General features: G+C 45.4%; 2 protein-coding genes across 3 annotated transcripts in view; both read right to left on the bottom strand.

The window, feature by feature from the left end:
- The window catches only part of LOC147893109 (mitochondrial ATP-independent inner membrane protease subunit 2-like), a 46031-nt gene extending 33552 nt beyond the window's left edge, over nucleotides 1-12479 (bottom strand). For both annotated transcript variants that reach the window (XM_087387597.1, XM_087387596.1), the window contains exon 1: nucleotides 12158-12479. In XM_087387597.1, coding sequence (XP_087243723.1) covers nucleotides 12158-12201 — 44 coding nt within the window. In that variant the 5' untranslated portion in view covers nucleotides 12202-12479. The remainder of the gene's footprint in view (nucleotides 1-12157) is intronic.
- A 7268-nt stretch (nucleotides 12480-19747) lies between these two features.
- LOC147893110 (tetraspanin-8-like) lies at nucleotides 19748-20907 on the bottom strand. Its single transcript, XM_087387084.1, has 2 exons — nucleotides 20337-20907; nucleotides 19748-20223 (listed from the first exon to the last, which is right to left on the bottom strand). Exons 1-2 carry the CDS (start codon nucleotides 20832-20834, stop codon nucleotides 19921-19923), a joined length of 801 nt encoding a protein of 266 aa, XP_087243210.1. The 5' UTR covers nucleotides 20835-20907; the 3' UTR covers nucleotides 19748-19920.
- Between the last annotated feature and the right edge of the window lie 3738 nt (nucleotides 20908-24645).

Raw genomic sequence — 24645 nt, forward strand, 5'->3', positions numbered from 1 at the left:
GAGTAGAGTCGACAACCGATTGGGTCCCTGCACCCACTGAGGGCCCCCTCCCCCAATCAGGGGAGAATTTGCTTTATACTTGGAGAACTGAGAAATACAAAGAACACTCTTTAAGAGAGCACGGAACACGCTTCTGAAGAGCTCACTGTGCACACGTATAGCAGACCCAAAGACCTGAGAGGCAATGCCAACCAATACCGAGACCTTGATGCTGTCCACACTGACGATGTAGGACACTTCTGCAAGGCAAGGAAGAGGCTTGTGCTGTCTAGCGGAATGCAGGGTTACTGCATGAGTGAGAGAGTGAAAAGCTAGAAGTGATAGATCCTATGAGAGAACTGAGAGATGACGGAAATATAGAGCTGAGAGTGAGCTGTGTAAACTGTAAAAGAGAGCTGAGAAAGCTGAGGAAACAGTGTCCAAACCGCTCTCCATTTGTTGGTCCAAACCTCCGACTGTTGTGCTGCGTGGTCACCTTCAGATCAGGGTGAACTGATGGCCAAGGGACTGAGGCTAGAGCAAGGCCAGACCTGAGGATCTCAGGGGCTGCACAGGAGGCTGAAGTGGAGCTGTAGGAGGACTGAAGGCTGGAGCAAACTGAATGAGAAAACAGGGCAGCCAAGGGGCCCTTTTATAGCGCTGGACTGAGCCAACCCAGTCTGTAAACAGACTGACTCAGTCTGTTTTACAGACTGGCTGGCCTACAACCAGCCTATAAAAAGCCCTCCCTGGCTCATTTGCCAGGGGAGTTTTTGGGCAGCCTTTGCAGGCTGCCTTCCCTACTTACCTGTCCAGCCTTTGGGGACCCTAAAGGGACTCCTAACCTAGGCTAAGACCTAAACTATAAGATGGAAACACTAAACCTACTATTCTCCAGTGGGTACTAGTGAACAAGAACTGACTACTGACTTGGCCTAAGGCTGAGAGACTGACCTACGTAGCTTGTGCCTGACTATCCCTGGACAAGGGCTCACAAAGGGGTCACAGCATACGACAAAATCTCCTATCTGGGAATTATAATACACTTGTCGATGTAGCCAATGTGTCACCTTGCACCCAAGTGCAGGGGTGCATGTGACAGTCTAGGCCACCTCGAATGCAGCCTGGACAGATTTTTGTGGAAGCATATTTCAGATTATATCCAATGGATGATGAGGGCAAGGTTCCTCATGATGGCATGCACCCTGTCCACACATGGTTAAAGTTGAGGGCTTCGTCTTGGAAGCCCTACACATGGGCAGCTTTCAAAGACCTCATGGGTGTCATGGTTAGAAGTAAATTACAGCAATACAGCCCAGAGCTGAAGGCCTTACAGGTGAGGACTGAAAATCCTTGGAATGCTGAGGAAGCACAAGCACTGCTGGAAGTGTTAGAACCTGAGTACAGCAGCTATAATGAGAATGATTTTCAGTTCCTAGCATATGGCCAGTTGAAAAATGCAATGCAACAACAACTCCTCAAGCTGCCTTACAAGGTATATGGCAAAACAATGAATGCTTCCGACGTGGGGAAAAGTGGGCAGCAAGGCACGGAGAGGTCCCCAAAACAGCTGTCTTGGGGAGAGCCAATTTGTATGTGCTTTTGAAGCTTCTTCATGACAAGTATGCTAGGTGGGATCAACACTTACATGACCCCGGTGGTGCCACAACTTATGGGGACAAGGACTATCTTATTTTTCCTTTTGACCCGGGGGGCATATGTTTCACCGTTTTGCAGCAGCAGGGAGCCTTTGTTTCCAGCCACCACTTGCAATTTTGAGGGCAAAATTATATTGAGTGGGGATGGTTGTAATGAAGGCCAAGATCAGGGCAACACTAAACATGTGGGTGGCCTCGCGGATCTTCTTGATATCATTTCTGATTTCACAAATGGCGAACGCCTCGTCCCATTTGTGTAACCAGGTCTCAATGACATCAGAACTACGGTCATTCATCCGACCAGAATACTTTTTCAGTCTATAATTGGCAATATTAGGTACTTTAGCCTTTCTAGGCTCGACCGTATGGACACTAGACTCCGGTTCCATTGGAGCCTTTCCTTTCTCGTCTCGAGAAGGTCTGGTAGACATACTCTGTATCACTCTTCTAAGTTCAGACTGCCCTGCATTGGCCTGTAACTGTTGCGCTAATAACTGCTGCAAGGCATCCTCAAGTAATGCAATCCTGCCAGATAAGGTGTGAGCTACTGGGCGCGACACCTGCTGGGTCGGCCGGACTCCTGATTCACCAGAGTCCCTCCTGGAAGCTCCTTCATATGCTTCCATTCAGGTCAATGGGTGTTTTTTTTTCTTTTTTTTTAATAAACACCACTAGAACACTGTACTTACAGACTAACAAAATTCAGTGTACTGGCACTCTGACACAATTCCCTATTCTAGGGAATACCTGCAATCCCACATGCACATTGACTAGGCATTTGACACAGGCATAACCCAAATACCACTTTTCCCTATACTAGGGAAATTCCTGCAAATCATCTCTGACTGAAGCACACAGGCATATACACAAGCATAAACTCTACTGTACAGAACAAATCGATTGCAAACTAAGATGATGTATAGAAAGGGAGCAAATGGGAAAGAATGATGCTCCCTGGAAGTTCCACGACTTGCGGATGTCTCAAAGCCTGCTCCCTGTCTCAGAACGATACGCTATCTACTGCTTTGAGTAGCTGCTAGATGACCAGAAGGCCTCGTCGTGAATTTTGAAAGCGGGGGACCCGTCAACCACACACTGTCGTCGAGTCACCCACATGACCATACCGCTGCCCGTATGTCGCCCATCGCTATGTGTGAGCTCTCACGAAGTAATTATGCGCTCTTGCTTCCGTTAATGTTCCGTCAAATTCCTTCGTCACAATTCACGAACTAATTCCTTATCTGTTTCGCAGATCTTTCGCTCAGCTCCACGTTTCGCCTCTGCAACACAGCTCGCACTAAGCAAATAAGACACTCTTTTCTGCCCCCTCTTTCGTCTCTGTTGGATTACGTATCGTCGTCGAGCGCCGATCAGACCTCTCCGTCCGTGCCACCCTGCGCTTCTCAACTGACTTTTCGTCAACCTGCCTTACGGGAACCCCTGCTCCAACAACAGCTTAGAAGCCTGGAGCTTGGCTACTTTGTCATCACACATCCCGTGCCTGCACCTCCTTCATAGGAGATAATTTCGACTTCACTTTCCGTTGGATCACACAGATCCCCTCTCTTACCTAGCCTGCGCTCTGATACCAGGTACATCTCCTTAGATTTCTACTGCATATCACAGGAGTAGCACCATTTATATTCCACCCAGCCAATTCCTGTTGAAGCGTGAGAGCTCACAGAGAGTCGAAATCCAAAAAATCATACGTGAAGGTACATTCTCCTTCTCTCACTAACTCCAACAAGCCCCATCTCCCTGGATGGATCTAGATGCCACATGTCATCATCATAGGGCCTTCCTAATGCATCTTTTCACCCCTCTCTTGGGGTACTTTAATTCCAATCGCCCCTAGGCATATTTCTTGCATTAGGCCCTTAGCCTTAGATCCACCTAGTCTGGTGCTATCAACCCTCACCTAGGACCTTGACATTAATTCCCTCCCGATCATTTTCATAAAGCGCAAACAAATATATTACAAACATAGATCCTTTAAGGGAAATGTCGACTGATTCTTCCGAGGTCTTGCTACCTCGGCTAGAGCGTAACAGCATAGGTGTTCACAAGTGTAGCATAGGTCCTCGGGTCGTATTCCGGTGAGAGGTGTAGGCTAAAGCATGGAAAGTGGTTCTAGCATAGGCGAGGAAGAAGAGTTGATCACATTTTCACCTCCATGGGAGTTCAAGGGTTAAGAAAAGGGTTTGCAGGGTTTAGAAGAAGGATAGGTTGAGGAAGCTAACTAAGGGAAGGCTTTAGAAGGAGTCCAGGGTTGAGAGAGGGTCTGTTAGAAATGACCCAACAGAGGGTACACACAGCGGAAGACTTATAGTAATGCCCAAGAGCTCACACGGTGTGCAGTGTGGGTGTGTGGAATCACAAACTTCTTTACTTATGTGCATACAATAGGTGTGCAGACTCATCAATAGACAATGAACCAACCAGATAGAGAAACCACCAAAATATATATTTCCGTCCACAAATATGGACACAATACAAAAGAGACAGATCCAAAGTCCCACCAATGATGTGGTCCTCTGATCTTACCACAAGGTCCTTCTCCTATCTGCTGGCTATCTCTAGACTCGAGCCCGCGTGCTCCACCTCGAGCGTAAGTAGACTTTCCGTCTAGATCCCTTCCACCTTGCTGTCTTTGCACCAGCCTAGGTGGGCATCACTCTGAGCTAGGTCTGCAGCTCTACAGCTCTCTTGTCACCTTCTGGATAGAGACCCACAGGTGGCTGATCTGCTGCTCCTTCTGCTCCCTGAACTGCTGCACCAAGTGATGTGAAATGAGGCCCAAGGCCTCTCCTTTTATAGGCCGCAAGGGGGCTGGCAAAAAAAAAAACTGACCAGCCTGTTACAGACTGGCCGACCAGTCTGTGACTGGTCCAGCCCTAAAAGGGCACACACCCCAGGGCTTTTGGCTCAAACTTCCAGGGTCCTTTGGCCCTCTATTCAAGGCAGGTATCCAGCCTATAGAAGGCCTGCCTCCTGCCCACTGACAGCCACATTTCCTGCTGCATATCTAGGCCTGCACATCCTGCCATATCTGTGCCTCTGCCAGGCCCTCTTCACAGCCACGTGTCCTGCGCCGTACACTGCTGATGTCATCACGCCCTGCCAGGTCAGATCTAGGGCTTGCTGTCCCCGCCTTCTGCTCCCTCCACAGGTTCCGTCCTTTGCAGCCTTCTTCTCTTGTGAGGTGCTGCCCATGTGGCAGCCCCCTCTCTCTTTCTTCTCTAGGCATCTTCTGCCCTAGGTCTCCCTCCCCCACGCTCTCCTCATTTTGGGGCTTACAGATGGGGAGGTGACCTTTCCAACACCCCCTCTCACCGACACATCTCGGCCCAATGCCAACACGTCGATGAAAATGCTCCAGTAACTTCCTGGTCGTAGTCCTCTAGAACCTTTCGGTGTCTAAATCTTTTCCTGGCTTTTCATCCAGTGGCTCCTGCTCCACCAGGTCCGGTTCCGCCTCCGCACACCATCCTGGTACACAGGTCCATCTTTGGTAGCACCTACTGGTACCACCTCCTTTAGTCACGTTCCCGCCTCTGAACTCGAGCAATCCAGCTGTCACGATCTTCCAGTCGTCCCCCTCATAATAAGTGAACAAGCTGGAGTCTTCAGGGCACCATGCTCTGAGGGTCTGTTTCAACCCGTCCTTCCTTTGGCAAGGTCTGCAACCAATGAATATTTTTAGATAACCTGGACCATGAACTCTTGCTGAGTTCTCAAGCAAGTACTCTTCTGGCTTCAGTACTCTTTGTCCATCACCTTCTAGCAATTTGCGTCCAAGATTTGAAGAAGCACCAATACTTCCCTTCTGCCTTCGAAGAAGGCCAATTCCTTCCAATCTCTTATCACCTGAGACAAATGAAGAGCAGAGTCTCTCCACAGCATGCTATAAAGGCTCAAATGCAAAATATCATATACATACCAGATTGTTGTACTGCCTGAATATTTGCTCTGAAAGCAAACTCTCATTGAGGCACCCACCAAGCGCTTGTGTAATCCTGTACTGTCCCCTTCTAAACTCCAGCATCCATTTGACCATGAGACCCCAGGGCCTTCCATGGAATCCACCCTCGTGTCAGTGTCAACAGCCACACACCTGGAAGGTACCAAGCGCTCCATGCTGTCCTTCACCTTCACAAAGGCATCTGACTCCATCTCTATGTCAAACATCCTTACTGTGATTTCTGGATCAACATATCTGACCTCGGTAACACTCGGTGATTTCACCAGGAACAACTCTTCGATTACCACATTTGCTTTGGCCTTTTCCTCTGAATCTGAGTCCTGACCAATTGCTACCAGCTGATCCCTCACCACCTTGACCTTCGTCAAATGGCTATGTACCGTATCTCCTTCTTCCATATCAAGATTGTAGAGTTGATGCTGAAGAAGCACAATCCGGGAGGTATTGTCTGTCTCGTACAGATCTTTCAGGGTGGCCCACGCCTCTACTGACGTCTCGACCAGCTGGATATGCGGAAGAACGGAGTCTGCCGTAGTCCCTATGATTATTGCCAGGGCATGGGCATCTCTTTCTTCCCAAGCTTCAAGCTCCTCTCTATCTACTGCCATGAGTACCTCCCCTTTACTGTCCACCATGTCCTCCGGCTTCGACTCCTCTCTCGTGGTCAGCTTCCACAACTTCCGAGCCACTAAATGACTCCGGATCTTCACTTTCCAGATCGGGTAATTAGTCCCGTCTAGGTTCCCAGACTCTCCAAAGTTAGGGATAGTGAAAGAGAGAAAACTGGAGGAGGAGGAAGGGAAAGCAGGGGCTGAGGAGGCTGTAGAGGTCGACATCTCTACTGTTTATACCACACAGCAAAGTCAACCAAACTCAATTTCAGTAAACCAGAACTCTGAACGCACCTGACTGAACCTGAGTCACCCTCCTTCTCGCAAGGGCACAATCCTCTAGTCGTGAAAGTCGATTCCCAAGAGCTTCTGAATCAGGGTTGTCCTTCAGCAAGGTCCTCGCCTTCAGGCTCCCACACCTGTGAGCCTCCTACTTGGGCTCTGATACCATGTTAGAAATGACCCAACAGAGGGTACACGCAGCGGAAGACTTATAGTAATGCCCAGGAGCTCACACAGTGTGCGGTGTGGGTGTGTGGAATCACAAACTTCTTTACTTATGTGCATACAATAGGTGTGCAGACTCATCAATAGACAATGAACCAACCAGATAGAGAAACCACCAAAATATATATTTCCGTCCACAAATATGGACACAATACAAAAGAGACAAATCCAGAGTCTCACCAATGATGTGGTCCTCTGATCTTACCACAAGGTCCTTCTCCTATCTGCTGGCTATCTCTAGACTCGAGCCCGCATGCTCCACCTCGAGTGTAAGTAGACTTTCCGTCTAGATCCCTTCCACCTTGCTGTCTTTGCACCAGCCTAGGTGGGCAGCACTCTGAGCTAGGTCTGCAGCTCTACAGCTCTCTTGTCACCTTCTGGATAGAGACCCACAAGTGGCTGATCTGCTGCTCCTTCTGCTCCCTGAACTGCTGCACCAAGTGATGTGAAATGAGGCCCAGGGCCTCTCCTTTTATAGGCCCCAAGGGGGCTGGCCAAAAAAAAAAACCGACCAGCCTGTTACAGACTGGCCGATCAGTCTGTGGCTGGTCCAGCCCTAAAAGGGCACACACCCCAAGGCTTTTGGCTCAAACTTCCAGGGTCCTTTGGCCCTCTATTCAAGGCAGGTATCCAGCCTATAAAAGGCCTGCCTCCTGCCCACTGACAGCCACATTTCCTGCTGCATATCTGGGCCTGCACATCCTGCCATATCTGTGCCTCTGCCAGGCCCTCTTCACAGCCACGTGTCCTGCGCCGTACACTGCTGATGTCATCGCGCCCTGCCAGGTCAGATCTAGGGCTTGCTGTCCCCGCCTTCTGCTCCTTCCACAGGTTCCGTCCTTTGCAGCCTTCTTCTCTTGTGAGGTGCTGCCCATGTGGCAGCCCCCTCTCTCTTTCTTCTCTGGGCATCTTCTGCCCTAGGTCTCCCTCCCCCACGCTCTCCTCATTTGGGGGCTTACAAATGGGGAGGTGACCTTTCCAACAGTTGCAAGGTTAAGGAGTGGAGAGCTAGTCTCCTTCACTGATTCACGGGGTTAAGGGTTTAGAAGGAAGTACCACGGTTCAGGAGAAGGAAGGGAGGAAGAAGGGAGGAGGAGGAGGAGGGAGGAAGGAGGGGGAGGGAGGAGGAAAGAGGAGGAGGGAGGAGGAGAAGGGAGGAGAAGGGAGAAGGAAAGAGGAGTACAAGGATAAGAGTATGCTTGAACACAATCACATGAGAAAGCATGGATACTTGGAGACTATTTGTGCAGGACACCAAAGTAGCACTGAACACAATGCCACTCAAGGGAGGAGGAGGAAGGAAAGAGGAGTACAAGGATGAGAGCATGCTTGAACACAATCACATGAGAAAGCATCGATACTTGGAGACTATTTGCGCAAGGACACCAAAGTAGCACTGAACACAATGCCACTCAAGAGTGGGAGCTTCATTCCATAGAGAGAGATTTACACGAGGGTCCCTTCATTGGTGAAGGTCCTTTGTGAAGGTACCTTGTGAAGGTGCTTGTGAAGGTACTTGTGAAGGTATCTCAAAGAGTGAAGGCTTTTAGTCTTTGTCTCTCTACTTTTAGTCTTTCTCTCTAGATCTTGATTTTACAAGTATGACCAGATCTTTTCTAGAGAGGATTTTGGCTATCCTCGTCCCACTACATTTCTCAAGTTGTATTCCAAGCTCATGATATTACAAGTGGAGCTTTGCCGCTACTCCACACATGCATTGATTGGCCCTTGGCGCCACAAAGGCAACACTGACTTTGTTCTTCAATCCCCCTCCAACATCATAACAGAGTCCAAAATCCTTTGTACCCTAAAGATACTGCAAGATCTAGAATCTTGCATCCCAATGAGTCTTAAAAGGTGTATACATGAATGAGCTTAACAGCCCCATTAGAAAACTCAAGTCCAATCTGGTGTTCAGCAATCCGACAAGCTTCCAACTTGCTCACAAGGATCATGTCTAGTAAGCTTGGTATTCGGGTCCATTGGAGATGAAACACACTTGCAATTCTCCACACAAAGGCTTGCTGCGAAATAAGAAACCCCTCTGAGTGTGCCAGATCTCCAATCCCAAGAAGGGGAGCAAGCATAAGTCATTTGACAAGGCAACCCTTGTTATGGCTATGTGCTCCACATGATTGCTAGTCAATATGAGATCCTGAACATAAGTTTGATAACCAATGTGACCATAATCCCAAGAAAAAATGAAGCAAGCATAAGTCTCTCATCTCAAACTCCTTTAACAAGACAACCCTCGTCCTGGCAATGTGCTCCACATGATTGCCAGCCAATATGAGATCATGAACATAAAGGATAACCAATGTGACCATGTTTCGTTCCTGAAAGAGATACAAGTTTCGATCTGCAACTGATCTCCAAAACCCCTTCCTTTGAAAGAAGGCATCAATCTTCTAGTTCCAAGCCTAGGATAACTTTGGATTTCAGAACCTCAAAGCATGGATGCTACTCCACGTACACCTCCTCCTAAAGTCACCATTTAGGAATGCAAATTTAACATCCATTTGATACACTGGCCACTGCTGATGAGAGGCAAGGGTAAGAATTTGTTCGGATCATGGCCATCCTTGCAGTCGATGCAAAAGTGTCCTTATTCAATCCCTGGCTGCTGAGCATATCCTTTAGCGACAAATCTGGGCTTGTGCATGTCAATGGATTTGACATGTATTTGGTCTTGAAAACCCACTTAACGCCAATCACCACCAACCGTCTCAATGGCCTCGCATCCCAACGTCCGAGTCCCATTCTTATCTATGGCTGCCATTTCTACTTGCATGGTTTTCCTTCAAGTCTCATGTGAGAGAGCTTTATTTACTACGGTAGAGACCTTGTCCCAAAGGATCCGAGACACCAATACATAGTTTACCTGTAAATGCTAACCCACCAAGGCTTTGTCACGAACTCTTGCGATCTTCAGGGTCCATCCTCCATTGTCCACTCAAAGGGATGCTCTGTAACTCCGGAACTACTAAGTGTGTATCCACCAACCACTTTGGTACTCGACCAAAACAATATCCTCTTCCTGCTGCAGTGGCTCATCTTCAACCTCAGAAGCATCCTTTGCTATTGGCTGAGGCTGTGTGTCAAGAACCAAAGTACCGGGACAGATCCTCATAGTCATCTGGCTCACCAAGGAGCAGTGCTGCTCTGCAGTGGGAACTGTACAGGGTTGTACAAAAGTGTATGGGACAGGTGTGCAAGCAGCAAAGGCCTGCACAGCAGCCAGCAGCAAAAGGTGCAGCCGACAGGTGCAGTAGGAGCTGGTCGGGTCACTCAGGCAAGTCAGGGTAGAGTAGGACAGTGTCGCCTAGAGCTGGAATGCCACACGGTAGTATTGCGCCTAGGCCCTACCTTGAACCAGGTAAAGATTGCACAAATAGGTTGGGCCAATCTGTAGACTGGTCGGCCAGTCTACACATTAGGTCGGCAGATCTACAGCTCCCAAAGGGGGGCATTCACCATTCAATTGTGCAGGGTTTCTGGTGCCTTGGTTCGAGCTGCCCGCATTGCAGCACGGAGGTCCAAAACACCAGAAGAAGTCCTCACTATTGGCTGCCTATACAGCAGCAAGGATGACAGGATTCACACAAGACTTGTGCCTCACCATTGGCTGTCTACAAGCAGCAAGGAGTTCAAGGTTCATAAAAGAAAACTCAACCTTACGTTGGGCTGTTCACTGAAGCAGCAGGAAGGTGTATTTGCAGGGCATTACAAAGCCCAAAGAAGCTGTATGAGAGCAACGCAGGCTGAATTGTTTTGAAGGTGACACAAGGAGGTAGGAGAACAAATTTTGGGAGCGACAGGGGTCCACATCTAGGCAGCACCCTGCTAATAGATGCTGGCACACTGTGCCATGTTTTGTAAATGGCTATGTTTTGTAAAGGGCTTGGTCCATCTTTGAACAAATATCCATTTTGTTTCTACATCTCTCTCTTCAGCACGGTTCATTTAGTGTCTGCAAATCTCTCTCTCTACACTAGTACAGACCACTGAAAGAAGTTGGATTTCAGTTTAACACTGTGTGATTCCTAGGCACTATCTCTTTGTTTATCTTCCACTGCAGGGAGTGTTGGATATAGAAAGCAACCTCCACTCCTCTCTTTTCTAGCACACATCACCCCAAAAACACAAAAATGGGACACGTCCATTTATTACCAAAATAGGCCTCAAATGGAGTTACCTCAGGAACATCTATCATTAGAGATCAATTGAGGGTATGGACAGCTGTCGCCACAACCTCCCCCCAAAGTGACGAGAAAGGTTACGATGCTTCGACATAGTCCTCGCCATCTCCAACTCCTCCATTCTTTGAAGGAGTCCTTGATTAGCAAGCTCTCTCTTGATGCCCTTCTCTGCATAAAATCTCACAAAAGGATTGGAACATAACTCTAGACCTTTGTCAGCCCAAACAGTCTTCATCTGCAATCCAAATCCTTTTCTACTAGAGCACGCCAATCTTTGAAACGAGCAAAGGCTTGGTCCTTATGAAGCAGAAAATACACCCATGTAGACCTGGTGCAATCATCCACAAGCAACATGAAATGCAGGGCTCCACCCAGAGTAGGGTCTGCATATGTCCACATAGATCAGTGTGAAGCAACTCTAGTAGTTGCACCAAGCCCGCCTGGTAGCCAGCTTCAGAATGGACACCTATTATATCTTTCTTTTGGCTGTGTCATCTCTGGTACTGTGCATATACCTTAGCAATACTTGTGTGCACTTAAGATGAGATTTGCTTTATGCGTTGTGCGATACTTGGGCAAATTCTTCTGCAGCCAGAGTGTTGGCTGAGTTATTCTAACAACCCCTCACAGTTTCTTATGCTCTTTACTCGTTTCCTTCTCTGGCCCCTCTTTCTTCTTCCTTGTTCTCTTCATTTTCTTCTTCTACAAGCATCTTCTCATTTTTCCTATAAATTCGACTGGACTATGACATCTCCCAAATGCAGGGAGGCTGACGGTCTCCATAACCATAAAATATAGCTCAGAAGGCCAGCTCTTAAGGTTTTACAGACAATGGCAGTTTTTCACGTTTATGAAATCTTTTCGTTTCCACATACTGGAATGGTTTTTAATTAGGAGTTCGTGCAGAGACAACTAGTCCTTCATGTTAACTGCAGGTAGCTTTTCAAGGATCCAAGCGAGCTCTTCCAAGGGCTTCAAAGTGAAGGTCTGTATGACAGAAAATTATCTGCGGTCCGATGCCGTGCAAACGCCAGTAGATAATGTCAGGTGACTACACAAGCTAAATACGTTCTCCACAAGACTTAAAGACTATATCGTACCAGGAGTTTCCACTTCAAAAAAAAGGCCGTTTGAAATGCAATTGCTTACATTCGAGCCTGAGCAAACCATACTAGCTACTCTTTCGGCATGTCACAATGGCGAATTTCGCAAAGCACGAACCTTGGCAGCTGATTCGACTGACCAATCGATTTTTGCAATGGCATAGCGAATCCAAGTGCGACAAGAGGCCATTTGCTGCAGTTACCGTACGCACGAACCGAGATCTTTAGCCTGGAAATGCATTTGAGACAGAATCCTAGGGGCTTAGCACATGGGAAGAAATAGGATGGGAATGGGAAAAGGTGGTAGAACTGCTCCCATGCATATAAGTACTCCTAAGCACTGCCTTAAGTTTTGCCGGATGCAAACGATTGTCAAGATGAATGGACGATGCAACGGCTTGCAAACGTAAAGAGATTTGCAAAGTTTGTGTGTGTGAGAGAGAGAGTTTTCACTGTAAAAAAAAATGTGTGTGTGTGTGAGAGAGAGAGAGAGAGAGATTTCTTTAAAAAAGAAAGTGTGTATGAGAGAGAGAAAATAGAAGGGGGCCACTTGGCAACAAAGTGTGTGGGACACTTTGTAACAAAACTGTATGTGGAAGGCAGTGCTAAAAAGAACTAGGGATGGGTTTTAGGAGGAAGAGGACACATGGTATCATTTCATAGGAGTTTCGGACCACATGGGGACAAGGACACATGTCATCCTTCCATGTTTTTTGAATCCCTAAAAAAGGGGAACCCATTCTAGTTGCCAAGGGTCTAGAGGCCATGGTCCAAGGATGGGAGAAAAAGTGGCTACTCCCATTCTAAATCCATGGTCTACGAATGATGACAAAAAGATTCCCATCCTAAACCCATGCTAGCCCCATCCATGTGCTAAGGCCCTTCGAGGCTGCCTCCGTAGGGGCTCTATGTCATGGAGGGGAAAAGAGGGAAATCATGATGGCTATTTTGGATGTTAGAGCTTAATTTGGATGTTTTTCCCCTGATGCATGATATAATGATCCAAGGGAAAATGAGTGAGCGCTAAATGTCACATCAATAGTAGAGAAATGTCACATCAATGGTTCTCAAGGTGCAAGAAGAGGTCATGGGGAGGCCTTTCCCTCATATTAAAGTGGTGCGCGACCAAGCCGCGAGTCACTTTGACACATCACCCAACTCATAGAGGCCACCATTCTCCATGATTTAGGAAGACGTGATCCAATGTTGAGATCACATCTACGAGCCCCCATGACTTCGACGAGTAGGGGAAATAGCACCATGAGATTTAGAGCATGCGAGTGCTATTTCGCCTTATCCCACTCTATTTTCACCCTATTTTCCCTTTATTTTCCTTGGTGCATTTACACTTCATAACAGTAATAGTTATTTCCCCTCTTTTGCCCCTCCATAACATAAGGTCCTTTTTGCTAAAAGTGTCATTTAATACTAAGACTGCTAAAAGTGTCATTTAATACTAAGAAGTCATTTGCTTCCTTTTTGCGTCGAGTGCGTGCGTGCTTTAGGGGGTGTGTGTGTTCGATCACCAACTTGTGCCCATTGGTCCAAGGCAGGTGTGTGCATGTGGGGGGGGGTGTTTGATCATCCACCAAGGTAGTCCTATGCCCACCTAGTCCTGTGCCCACTGGTCTAGGGCAGTGGTCCCTCATTAAGATCAGGTGACAGTTGAGTGAAAGGTGGCGCCAAAAAAAAACATCCCTTAAAGCCAAAAGCGTAGAACTTAGGTCAATAACCTCTATGCTATACTTAGGGTCTTATGTCATTGGAAGAGCATCTTTTGGACATTTTTCCTCCAAGGGAAAATGAGAGAAGGCTATCAAGAGATGTTACATCAATCATGGAGAAGTACCACATCAATGGTTATCAAGGGTGTGAAAAATAGCACCTTGAGGTCTAGAGCATGGAGTGCTATTTTTAAGGTCCATAGGGATTTTTCCACCAAGTTTTGATCACCAGCGTCTATGCCATGCTTAAACGTTATCTATTTTTAAGACATTCATGGGGAACCTAATCTATTACTACTTTGCAAATTAGTTCCACTAGGCCATAAGGGTGATAGCCATAGGCCTTTCATGATCTTAAACTAGACCCTACTTCTTAGAAGACAATAGGAATCAAGAGAAAGGTAGGACACTTTAAGACAATGCGTGAGACTTGCCTTATGCAAAGACTTAGGATAGATCATTGAAAACTAACCTATGAAAGACTCTCCTAAACTTGATGAATTAAAAATCTTTAAGGCCCAATGCAAAATACCCTTAAATTTGATTTGGTTTGATTGATTATATATCATCATCCTATAAGTCTAAAAATAACTAGCCTAATGTTGAGAAAATAGAATTGACTGAATAAGGGGTATGTGATTGTGGTTAGAGGGGTATAACTAAAATCTCAAATAAGAATATCCATCCATCCAGTTTCAATGTGTTATCATTGCTTCCTTTGCTTGCACATGTATCTATATAGTTGTGCAAGCTCATCTTTACCAATTAGTTGAGAATTACAATTAGAGCAAAGAGTAGCAAGGAATCCAACCATCTTAGCACTTTCTTATCCATTCTTTGGGCCACTTATGCGAGGACAAGGTAACTCATGATTTCTCTATGGAGCCCATAAATTTCATCAACAATAGATGCAGTGTGAAAATTCTCAACAAAATGGAATCTTGAAGGATTTCTAAAAACCCCAATGCAATAAGGAGGCAATAATGACACTCCTCCCATTAGCTTTGCCCTCTTCCCTAGGGAATTCAGGTTATTTTATTGATTATTCATCATAATTAGAACACACCACTAGCAAACCCACTCTATTCTTATGAAGTCGAATTATGAGTGTAAGGCTTATCAAACAACAACAAGGTGTCTCCCTAATGTATCGACAAGATTAACATTTTTGGAATGAATTCTTATCTACCTCTCATGCTACAAGTTCACCATGAAATTTTTATCTTTTGAGTCTACTTAGAAACAAACTCAGTTTTTTAAAAAATTTCGAGGGAGGAGCTTCAAGATGTAATAATTACTTAACTGCATTCTTTGATTGAATACATTGTAAATGTTCCATGGATTTTATCTTGCCTAATACAAGTTTCATCCTATTCCAATTACTACATGTAATGAATTTAAAGAGTCAAAGGACACATCAACAGATATGCACATTAGTAGACAATGCATGTAATTATTAAATAATGAGCATAGGTACTATAGGTTCCTCCAACTTTAAAAAAAATTAACACATTGGTCAGGTGTCAAACCAAGTAGGTTTTTTTCACATTTCTTTCCAATACATTTGGCATGCATTGCTCAGGTGTCAAACTTAGTAGTGTTTTTTCACATTGCTTTCCAATACATTTGGGACGAAACTGCACTCCTTGGATCAATAGTTTAATTTGGTAAGAAACAAATAATCTATTTCATATGTTTTAAAAAGTGGTACATTCATAAAACGTGGTACTTTATGCTCATAGAATCCAAAAGTATGCAATAAGAAAGTGGTACTTTCATGCTCAAAGATTCTAAACTAGACAATAAGAAAGATAAGGAGCAATTGCCAATATTGCTATTGTTGTTCTTGTTGTTGCGGTGGTGGTGGTGGGGTGTGTGTGTGTGTGTGTGTGTGTGTGTGCGCACGCATGCGCATGTGCGTGTGCATGCATGTATGCATCTCCATCTCAAGGTAAAAATTCCTCTCTTCCACTTCTATGTCAAGTTTGTTTGGTTTCTTTGTCTTTCTTTCTACCTCTCCTCTTGTTTCCCTTCCTCTACTTTCCCTTCCTTTCTCTAAAGTTTCTCTCCTCCTTTCCTTTTCTTTCTCTCAAGGAAGAAACAACACATGAAAAATAATCATGAAAGAGGAGAGTATGAAAGCTCTACCTTTTGCTTTTATGCTTTCTCCTTGTTTGTAAGCTTCTCTTTGTCTCCTCAATCTGTACCCTTTTGAATGTTACTTCTAAATTCTCCAAGCTTCTCTTTTCACTAATTAGTTTTTCTAAAATGGTATGTTTTCTCTCTTTTATAGGGCAATAAACACGAAACACCTCCTCTTCCGGATGGGATCTCATCCGGTGCCAAGAAACGTACTTTCCAGGTAAGAACCAAGAAACGTACTTTCCAGGTAAGAATGTGCTCTCTCTTTTTCTTATTTTTCTTTTTGTTAATACATTGGCTACAGCTAGTGCTTAAGGCATTAGCTACAGTGATGGGCATAGGAACTCTCCTCCCTTTTCTCTCTTTTTCCCATCTCTCTTTCTCTCCTCTTTTCTCTTGCTCCCCTCTCTTTCCCTCCTCTCTTTTCCTCTTCTCTTTTCCCTCTTTTCCCCCTCTCTTTTCCTCTCTTTCTCCCCTCTCTTTACCTCTCTTTTCCCTCCCCTATTTTCCCTCCTCTCTTTCTCGCTTATTTTCTCTTCTCTTATTTCCTCTCTTTCTCCCTTTCTCCCCTTCTCCCCTCTTTTTCCCCTCTCTTACTCTTCTATTCTCCCTCTTTTTCCCCTCTCTTTCCCCTCTTTCTCCCATCTCTTTTCTTTCCTATCTCTTTCTCTCACCACTTGAGATCGTATCCTCATACACTTACTTGGGGGTCATCTTCTCCGGCCCGATTTTCACAATGAGACCAGCGATGCAGGCTAGACTGAGTAGGGGATACGCCTCGCTGGCTCGGCTAAAGAGATAATGCTTCCACTCCCACTTCCAAGACCCTCGGACCAAGGCTCTGCTCTTCGACTCCTTGGTCTGACCAACCGGTATATATGGCAAACCTTGTTAGAGGCCTGACATGTCCGAGATAGAGTGGACACAGGTGGAGCGCCTGTAGATCCTCATGCTCTCATGAATGATCTGGGGGAAACCATCTGTACCACATCACATTATTCAGACCGAGTTTGGTGCTTCTCCACTCTAGCTAGATACAGCCTTTTAGACCATCACATATCTACATCGGGTTAGACCATATGGGGACTGCACATCAAGGAGACAGAGGTTCCATCAGGAGGAGGACAGTATGGGTTATAGTAATGTAGAGCGGTAGACCCTCTCTTTCTTTAGCTTATGCATGTGAATATCTCTTGTGGAGATAAATTTTGTTTATGAATACTCTTTTGGAGATTTTTTTTGTATATGAACACTCTTTTGGAGACAATTTTATATATGAATACTCTTTTGGACCCAAATTTTGTATATGAATACTCTTTTGGATACATATGGTAATGTATTTTCTGGAAGATATATGATAATATATGATAAAGTCTTAAGTAAATTATCATTTCATAGCTTTAGTGAATTGAACTTGAGTTTTAAGTAGTAAATTGTCTTTTAAGAAAAGTGTAAGTATTTATTATTTTTTTCGCTTCTTACCCACTCTTGTATTTGTGTTTATTTTCTTGTTTGTGTTTGTGTTTGTCCAATCCCCCCAAATTAGACATGTCATCATGTCACACTTACCCCGTGATCATGGGACCCCTTGTAGGAGGAAATGTCATGGGCTCTACTCTCCATAGGACTTTGATTCCACTCAGCCAACTTCTCAGGGGACTACCCCTAGGTGGACTCCCTACGGGCCAACTCCTCAGGGGACTACACCTCGAGGAACTCCTTTGCTATCAACCCATGGCTTCGTCAAGAGTCCTGATGAGTTTATCACAACCATGCCATGAGCGATGTGGAGGCAGTGAGATTCTTTTCTCTCCTGTCCCAGAGGACCTCCACTATTCCCTCTCCTACATACCTCGGGGGTAGATCAAGGTCATCGATGGCTTAACCTACTCGACAACCATCCCTTCTAGCCCCTTTTAAGGGATCATCACTTGGGCGTACCCATCATAGGTCCAGAAAGAGTAGTAAGGGTTGAGGTTGCTGTGGTGGCACATGAGATGTAGACGAGTCTACACACTCCCACCAGTCCCAGTCTCCCCTATATTATGAGACGCAGTACCATCCTGGTCCCTTGCCCTCTCCACTCATAGGCTGCAGCACCCTAGAGATCACTCGCTCCCCTACTCCTCGCTCTTAATCACTCCACTCCTCACTCTAGCTCTGCTACTACATTCAGCACGCATCTTTCGGACTTTGTTTTGCCCGAGGACCTATCCTACAGAGTGAACAATGTTGGGGAGGTTATACAGGACGATGACAAGAAGTCGGTCACGAGATACATGAGGAGATTGGTGAGCACCCACCTCCCCAAGGATATATTCAAACCTTGGAGCCAAAAGGACAATAGAGCAAGGAGGCTATCATAGATGCCCTCGAGACAATTTTCAAATCCTAAAGGGTATGAGTTTGATTGAAATGCGATGCTTGCACGTATGGGGGAGGTCCTTAAGTCTTGTAGATATGAATTAAGGAAGGCTGTTAAGGAGGACAAGCACAAGCCAGGGTGGGTGGACCCCAAAGATTGGAAGAGAGCGAAGTCCACATCGATTGGGAAAGGGTGGTGGCGTGTCATGTGAGTATACCCTATTCTACTTCATTATCATTTGATGATCACCATTGTCTTACAATCGACGCTCTTAGTTTTTCTAACTTGTTTCATTCTTAAGGAGGCACGTTCGACCCATCTGGAGATCCGGACTTGAAGAAGAAGTGGTTAGGCTCGCAGAAGAGAAGGGCGAGGGATTAGGTGCATGCAAAAGAGACTGAGGACAAGGAGGGCGCATGCAGTGAGACCGATGGTGAGGAGGGCAGGGAGAATGAGGAGGGCAAGGAGGACGAGGAGGACTAATAGTAGGAGAGGACATTTAGTCATTTAGTATTTTCACACTTCTGGCCTTTTGTAACTCATTATTTCGGCGGATTTGCCATATTAGAGTTCGGCACTTTTGCCATTTTGTAGCACAGTAGCTCCACATTAGTGCATTACTTAGGCAGATTTGCCATTTTGGAGTTTGGCCCTTTTGCCATTTTGTAGCACATTACTTTGGAAGATTTGCCATTACTTCGTAGACCTTCTTTGCCAAATTGTAACACATACACCTCCTCATTTGTAACATTTAACCATGATTCTAATGGAAAAAAAAAGTCTATGGGGTAGGCTGGGACTGAAATAAGCCCCATCTTGTCCCACAAATTTTTTTAAAGCTTTTGTAAAAGCGTCGGTATATATTGATGACATTGTATTATTGCTATATAACGATGAAGACATCGACGCCCACACCGACACACTGATGGCCATATGTTAACAATGGTGACATCGACTCTTGCACCATTGGTTTATTTGTGACATCCATATTGACAGACATTCCGACACTTTTCACTTGTTTTAAAATTTTTTTCTTCATATTTAGCATCGGTATCAGTGTCAGAAAGCGGCTTGTGTCTTGTAGTGATCGAGACAACAAAAAGACGTGATACTGAAAAAACAGCAAGAGAACAAGATTCGAGTAGCCTGGAGATAAGTTATAAATGCTGCTAAAAACATAGCTATTTGCCAATTAAGGATGCTTCAATGGGGTGCTTAAGTGTAATTATATGTTATCAAATACACAATTGAGAATGTAAGTTGCATCTTGTAAAGTTGCAATTAACCAATGGAACATTAAGAACTTTATATATATATATATATATGCATCACAAGAATATGTTTTGCTTATATGAGTGCTTACTAGTAATCTTCAAGATTAAATAATCACATTTCTTGAGTTAATTTGGCAACAAATCACCAAGTCTCAAAACAATGCTTCATGAGTAGGGACGCACCCTACTTGTTCGCATGATAGTGGCATATAGGATACATGCTGGAAACCCCTCTCGAGTCTATCCAAAACACTTGGATCATGGATGGCGAGTTGATGTCTGGCAAAGTCCAAGTGCTGGCAGCTGAAATTTGTTCAATAACGTACAAGGCAGGTTTTCTTGATGCTGAAGTTGACAGGCTAATTGAATGCCTTTTCTATGCGTAACCACCGTAATTTTTTCCCCTCCTCACGTTTCGTATGGCGCAGCACCCAACGGAGTATACGATGATGAGGAAGACCAGCATTATTACGATGACAATGCCAACCTTGCGCCAATCGTTCTTCACGTTTTGAAGTACTCCTGCTTTGCAAGAATCGCAATCGAAACACAGCTGGGAAGATGCGTTACTCCACGTCTGGCAATCGGCGTCGGCTCCCCGGCCGGCTGCGGCACTGGTCCAATTTGTCGCCGTTACAAAAGTGAAATTGCAGGCGCTAGGAGGTTTGCAACATCCCGACTGCACGGAGTAACGGACGACACGGTCAGGAAGAGAGAATCCAGCAAGCAACGCCGATGCGATCTGAACTCACTACCTTCATGAATTGTGAAAAAAACCGAACAGCCAATTACCTGAACAGGAGAGAGATCTGCGTTGTAAAACGCGTTTGCTGTGGTGTAGTCGTGGGTCAGCTGGCTGCAGACTTTGGAATCGGCGAGGCAGCTTTTGATTTTCTCCCAGTTGCTAGCTTTGTCCACCTGCTTTTGCAACCAGGTGGAGTAATTGCCCAGATGGTACTCCTTGAAGTGTACATCCGCGACGGCCTGTCCCGCTCCTTTGTTGGTCACAACGAACGCGAATATGGTGAAACAAAAGAGAAGCACGATGAGAAGGAACATGACGGTGAGGTACGTCCAGAGCAGGCAAGTGACCCGGAAGCAGGAGCCGAAGAGGCCTGCGAGAGAGACGAGGAGGATGAAGAGGCCGATGACGATGACAGGACCTTGTAGGAAGCGGACACAGTCGGTGCTGTGCTTGGTAGCGAGCCAGATGCCAGCAGCAAGGATGGGGATAGAGAGGAGGGCGGTAAGGAAGTTGAGGATGGAGATGAGGTGGTTACTGAGGCCCATATTGGAGAGGCAAAAGGGAAGGGAGAGGTAGCTAGCAGGTGGAGGACGGTGGAGATGGAGTTTGGGATGAAGAGCTGGAGATGAAGAGGAGTGTGGCTATATAGTAGTATCACGAAGAGACGTTATACTCTATTTTAGTTTGCCGTCCACGCCCAAACTCTTGCTATGCCGCGTGAAGCTATGCTTGGTCAAGCCTTGCACTTTCTTCACTCCTTCGCATTGGCAACGCAAAGCAACAAAAATAGGAAACACAACAATATGATTTTCATTCATGTGGCCTGCAAAGAGAGAGAGAAGAAGGAGAAAGAGAGAGAGAGAGAGAGAGAGAGAGAGAGAGAGAGGGGAGAAAAAGTTAGAATAGTATTCAATGGGCTTGCCCAAAGTGAGTAGAGAGAAATGGAAGAGGAGTATTTGGAATGAATGCAAAAAAAAGACCCAAATTTGAAAGAGATGCTCTAAAGTCAGCACACCAACCAATCATGGAGTTTGCACAAAGTGAGTGAGAGAGAGAAATGGAAGAGGAGTATTTGGAATGAATGAAAAAAAAAGACCCAAATTTGAAAGAGATGCTCTAAAGTCAACACACCAACCAATCATGGAGTTTGCACAAAAAACGCATCGAGAAAATTATTTTTGGCATCTCAAAGTGGGACCTTCACTACGGCTACCTACAGCAGGCCAAAAAGCATGATTTCACACATGATATGACAATTTATAGAAACACCTTCAAAAATTTGAGGACTAGGATGGCCTCGACATGAAAGGGGATGGCTGCCAATGTCCTATAGGGTATTAGTATATAGGGGCAAGATGCTTGGGCAAACCTCATAGAGGCACTTCTAGGATCCCTACCCTCCTCGCCCCTCCTCCCCCCACCCTAGAAATAAAAGTCCTCTTCTTGTTGAGGAGTAGTGAAAGAAAACTCATCAGAGAATCTGAAGAGGTGTACCTAAAATACGAAACTATAGGAGATGGATTCAATAACAAATAAAAGTGATGTATTTCTTTTAAGGAATAGTGACAAAACACTATCAAACCTTACTTAGATTGAGGCTTAAATCTATGCCCGTATGCATTGTGTAAGGAAATAGTTGATGAGAAAGATGGATCCACTACATAGAAGGCAATAAATGCACATGCTAATAGAAAACCAACCTTGTATAATATAAATTACCTCCCCCTAGGCTTAAAAAATAAAATTTGTGCAATGATTTAGGACCTTTTGCATTGTGGGTTTTAGAGAGCACTACATCATCAATTTCTGTGTTCCTTTTTTGCACTCGCTTTTAAATTTCTCTTTTGATTGCTTTGATGCCTAGTTTGTTGTGGCCTGCTTCTTTGCAATCAATCCCATCACTGACTTTTTGGTGCCAGCGGTCTACGTTATTTGTGCACATAATGGTCTGTCATAATTTGGCAAACCTTTTAAGCTCTTGTGACCTATAGACTCTTTTGTGTAACTTATATTATATATTATGCACTAGTTCACTAGTGTGGCTACTTGTATCTCCTTGGGGGGTTCACTATGTAGAAATCATACATAGCACATGTGTTCAAAGATCAAATATAAAGATCATTATTTGACATAACTAGTTTACCCTATTCCTTAATCAACTTTAAGTTTTTCCCCCAAAATCTAAAATATAATTTTATAAAAACTATATAATATCCAATATACAATTCCCTTTTAAGGAATGCACATGAATAATTTGTAGTGCATTAGGAAAAAAGGAAACTCATTTTGGGACCCTGTAAGAAATTCACAATTTTCTTTTTTGTTTCCTCCAAAATATGCAAAAATCAAATTACAATAAAGGCTCCTATAAGATTCTCCCTTTAAAGTGGATTTTGCCCAAGTTCTTACATGTTTTGGCAATACATTCATGTCAAGACCTCATAACTAACTTTTAAGTATCGTTGTTCGTATTCTTTGAGGCTGCATACTACAATAATCCTCTTGCATGAGTGAGATCTCTCCTTAGGGAGCAGGGAGTCATGGCTTAAAGTGACGGAGGAGTGAGTGCTATCCTAGGTGAGGAACCCAAGATGTCATCCGAATTGAAAGAGGGTGATGAGGTTGTCAGCAGCCAACCCCTGTTGGAAAGTTTAATTGAGCCTACAAATCCTCTAAGTGGGGATCAAATGTGGGGGAAGGAGGCTCAGGAAGAGGGGGAGAGGGCTCCAAGGGGAGGCCTCCATCTTACGATGAGACAATCTTCAAAGGAGGTTGCATGGGACATTGTTTGTGCAGATGTGACCAGTAAAAAAAGGCCTCAGAGAAATCGTTGTCAAACATATAGTCCCACAAGTAACCCTACCCTCTCTCTAGTCTCTCTCCCTCATACCCCCCCACCTCTGCTCATCTTGTGGTGTGGCGTCCCCTCTCTTTATAGCAAGTCTCTCAACCCTTGACCCTCTTGCATGACTACTCTATCAGGCCTCACACCTTTGCTCCACCTTGCCCTCTCCTTGCAAGCTGAACCCCCTCACCTTTGTTGCACCTCTTCCTCACCTTCGCTCCACCTCTCCCTCCCCTCTGCTTGCAAATGCGACTACTCCCCTCAACCCCTCACCTTTGTCACAAACCCCTCAGCCTTTCACCTCTCTCGAGTCCCTCCCCTCTCCTTGTAGCATGACTGGTCCCCACCTCTTGTCATCACAAACTTCTCCTCATGGGCTACTCTCTCCATCCCCTTCACCGTAGCCCCACTCGCCCCTCCCCCTTTCTCACGATTGCTCCATCTACACACCACCCTTTCCTTGTGGTCACTCACCAACCCGTTGCTACTCTCTCAGTGCATGTGACCTTGCACCTCCCCTTCCCCTCAAACCCCTCACCTATGGTCACGAGCCCCTCCTCCCAAAGCTGCTGTCTCAACTCCCTCACATTTGCTCCACCTTCCCCTCCCCTCCCCCCTTGTGAATGCTACCCATTGTTCCTGTCCTCACTCACCGATTTCACCACCCCTCTACCCACCACTCCTCCTTGTAGCTTTTCTCTAAGTGCCCTGCACCTTTGGTTCCCACCCCTCCTCGTGGCTACTCTCCCTGCGTCCCTTAAATAGGAATTCATCCACACTAAAAGAAGGACTCCACAGAATTGTAAGAACCATAGCACTCGAGAAAACAAAGAATGACCCAAAATATCGTTTCAAATCTCTTTAGAGATACAACGAAGGAGAAAGAAACCTCTTCCCATAAACCTTGTTGTGTACCCTTCCATTGGTATTTCACACTCAAATGCCAGGGACTCCTGCAACTCTCCTGATGTAGGAATCCCACCCATGAAGAAGGACCCCACCCATGAAGAAAAGACTCCTCCATTTGCCAACTTCTCCACCTCTGCTTTGATAGAATCAAGGTGGATTTTCTTGGGATGCCTACATGGATGGGGTCATTTGTTGAAGGAAGTGGTGGTCACTCAGAAAGTCAGATTCGTTTGATTTCCAGATGCATGCTATTTGTGTAGGCAGATGGGACATCACACACAGAAGTGCCCTACATAGGAGGACAACATGAGCCTTGCAAGGAATGATAAAGATGGTAACAAGACATGAGAAGCCGGTGAAATCCCTAAGCCTAGGGACTTGATCATCATACATGAGACTGGAGTTGCTCTCAATGGTCGAGGGACAATCCTCAATCAGGCATGCGACGTCTGCATCTTCGATTGCAAAGCCAATGGAAGCTAGTATAGCTCAAAAAGAGGATAGGCAAGGGAGGATGGAGGTGACGAAAGGCCAAATGCCTTCGGAATCATTGCATGCATATGTACCTAGGAAGCAGATTCACAATCTTCAAAAGGTGAGTT

This window comes from Dipteris shenzhenensis, chromosome 16 (genome assembly GCF_047967505.1).
Source record: "Dipteris shenzhenensis isolate YYH24624 ecotype China chromosome 16, Dip_SZ_1.0, whole genome shotgun sequence".
In the NCBI taxonomy this organism is placed as follows: domain Eukaryota; kingdom Viridiplantae; phylum Streptophyta; class Polypodiopsida; order Gleicheniales; family Dipteridaceae; genus Dipteris; species Dipteris shenzhenensis.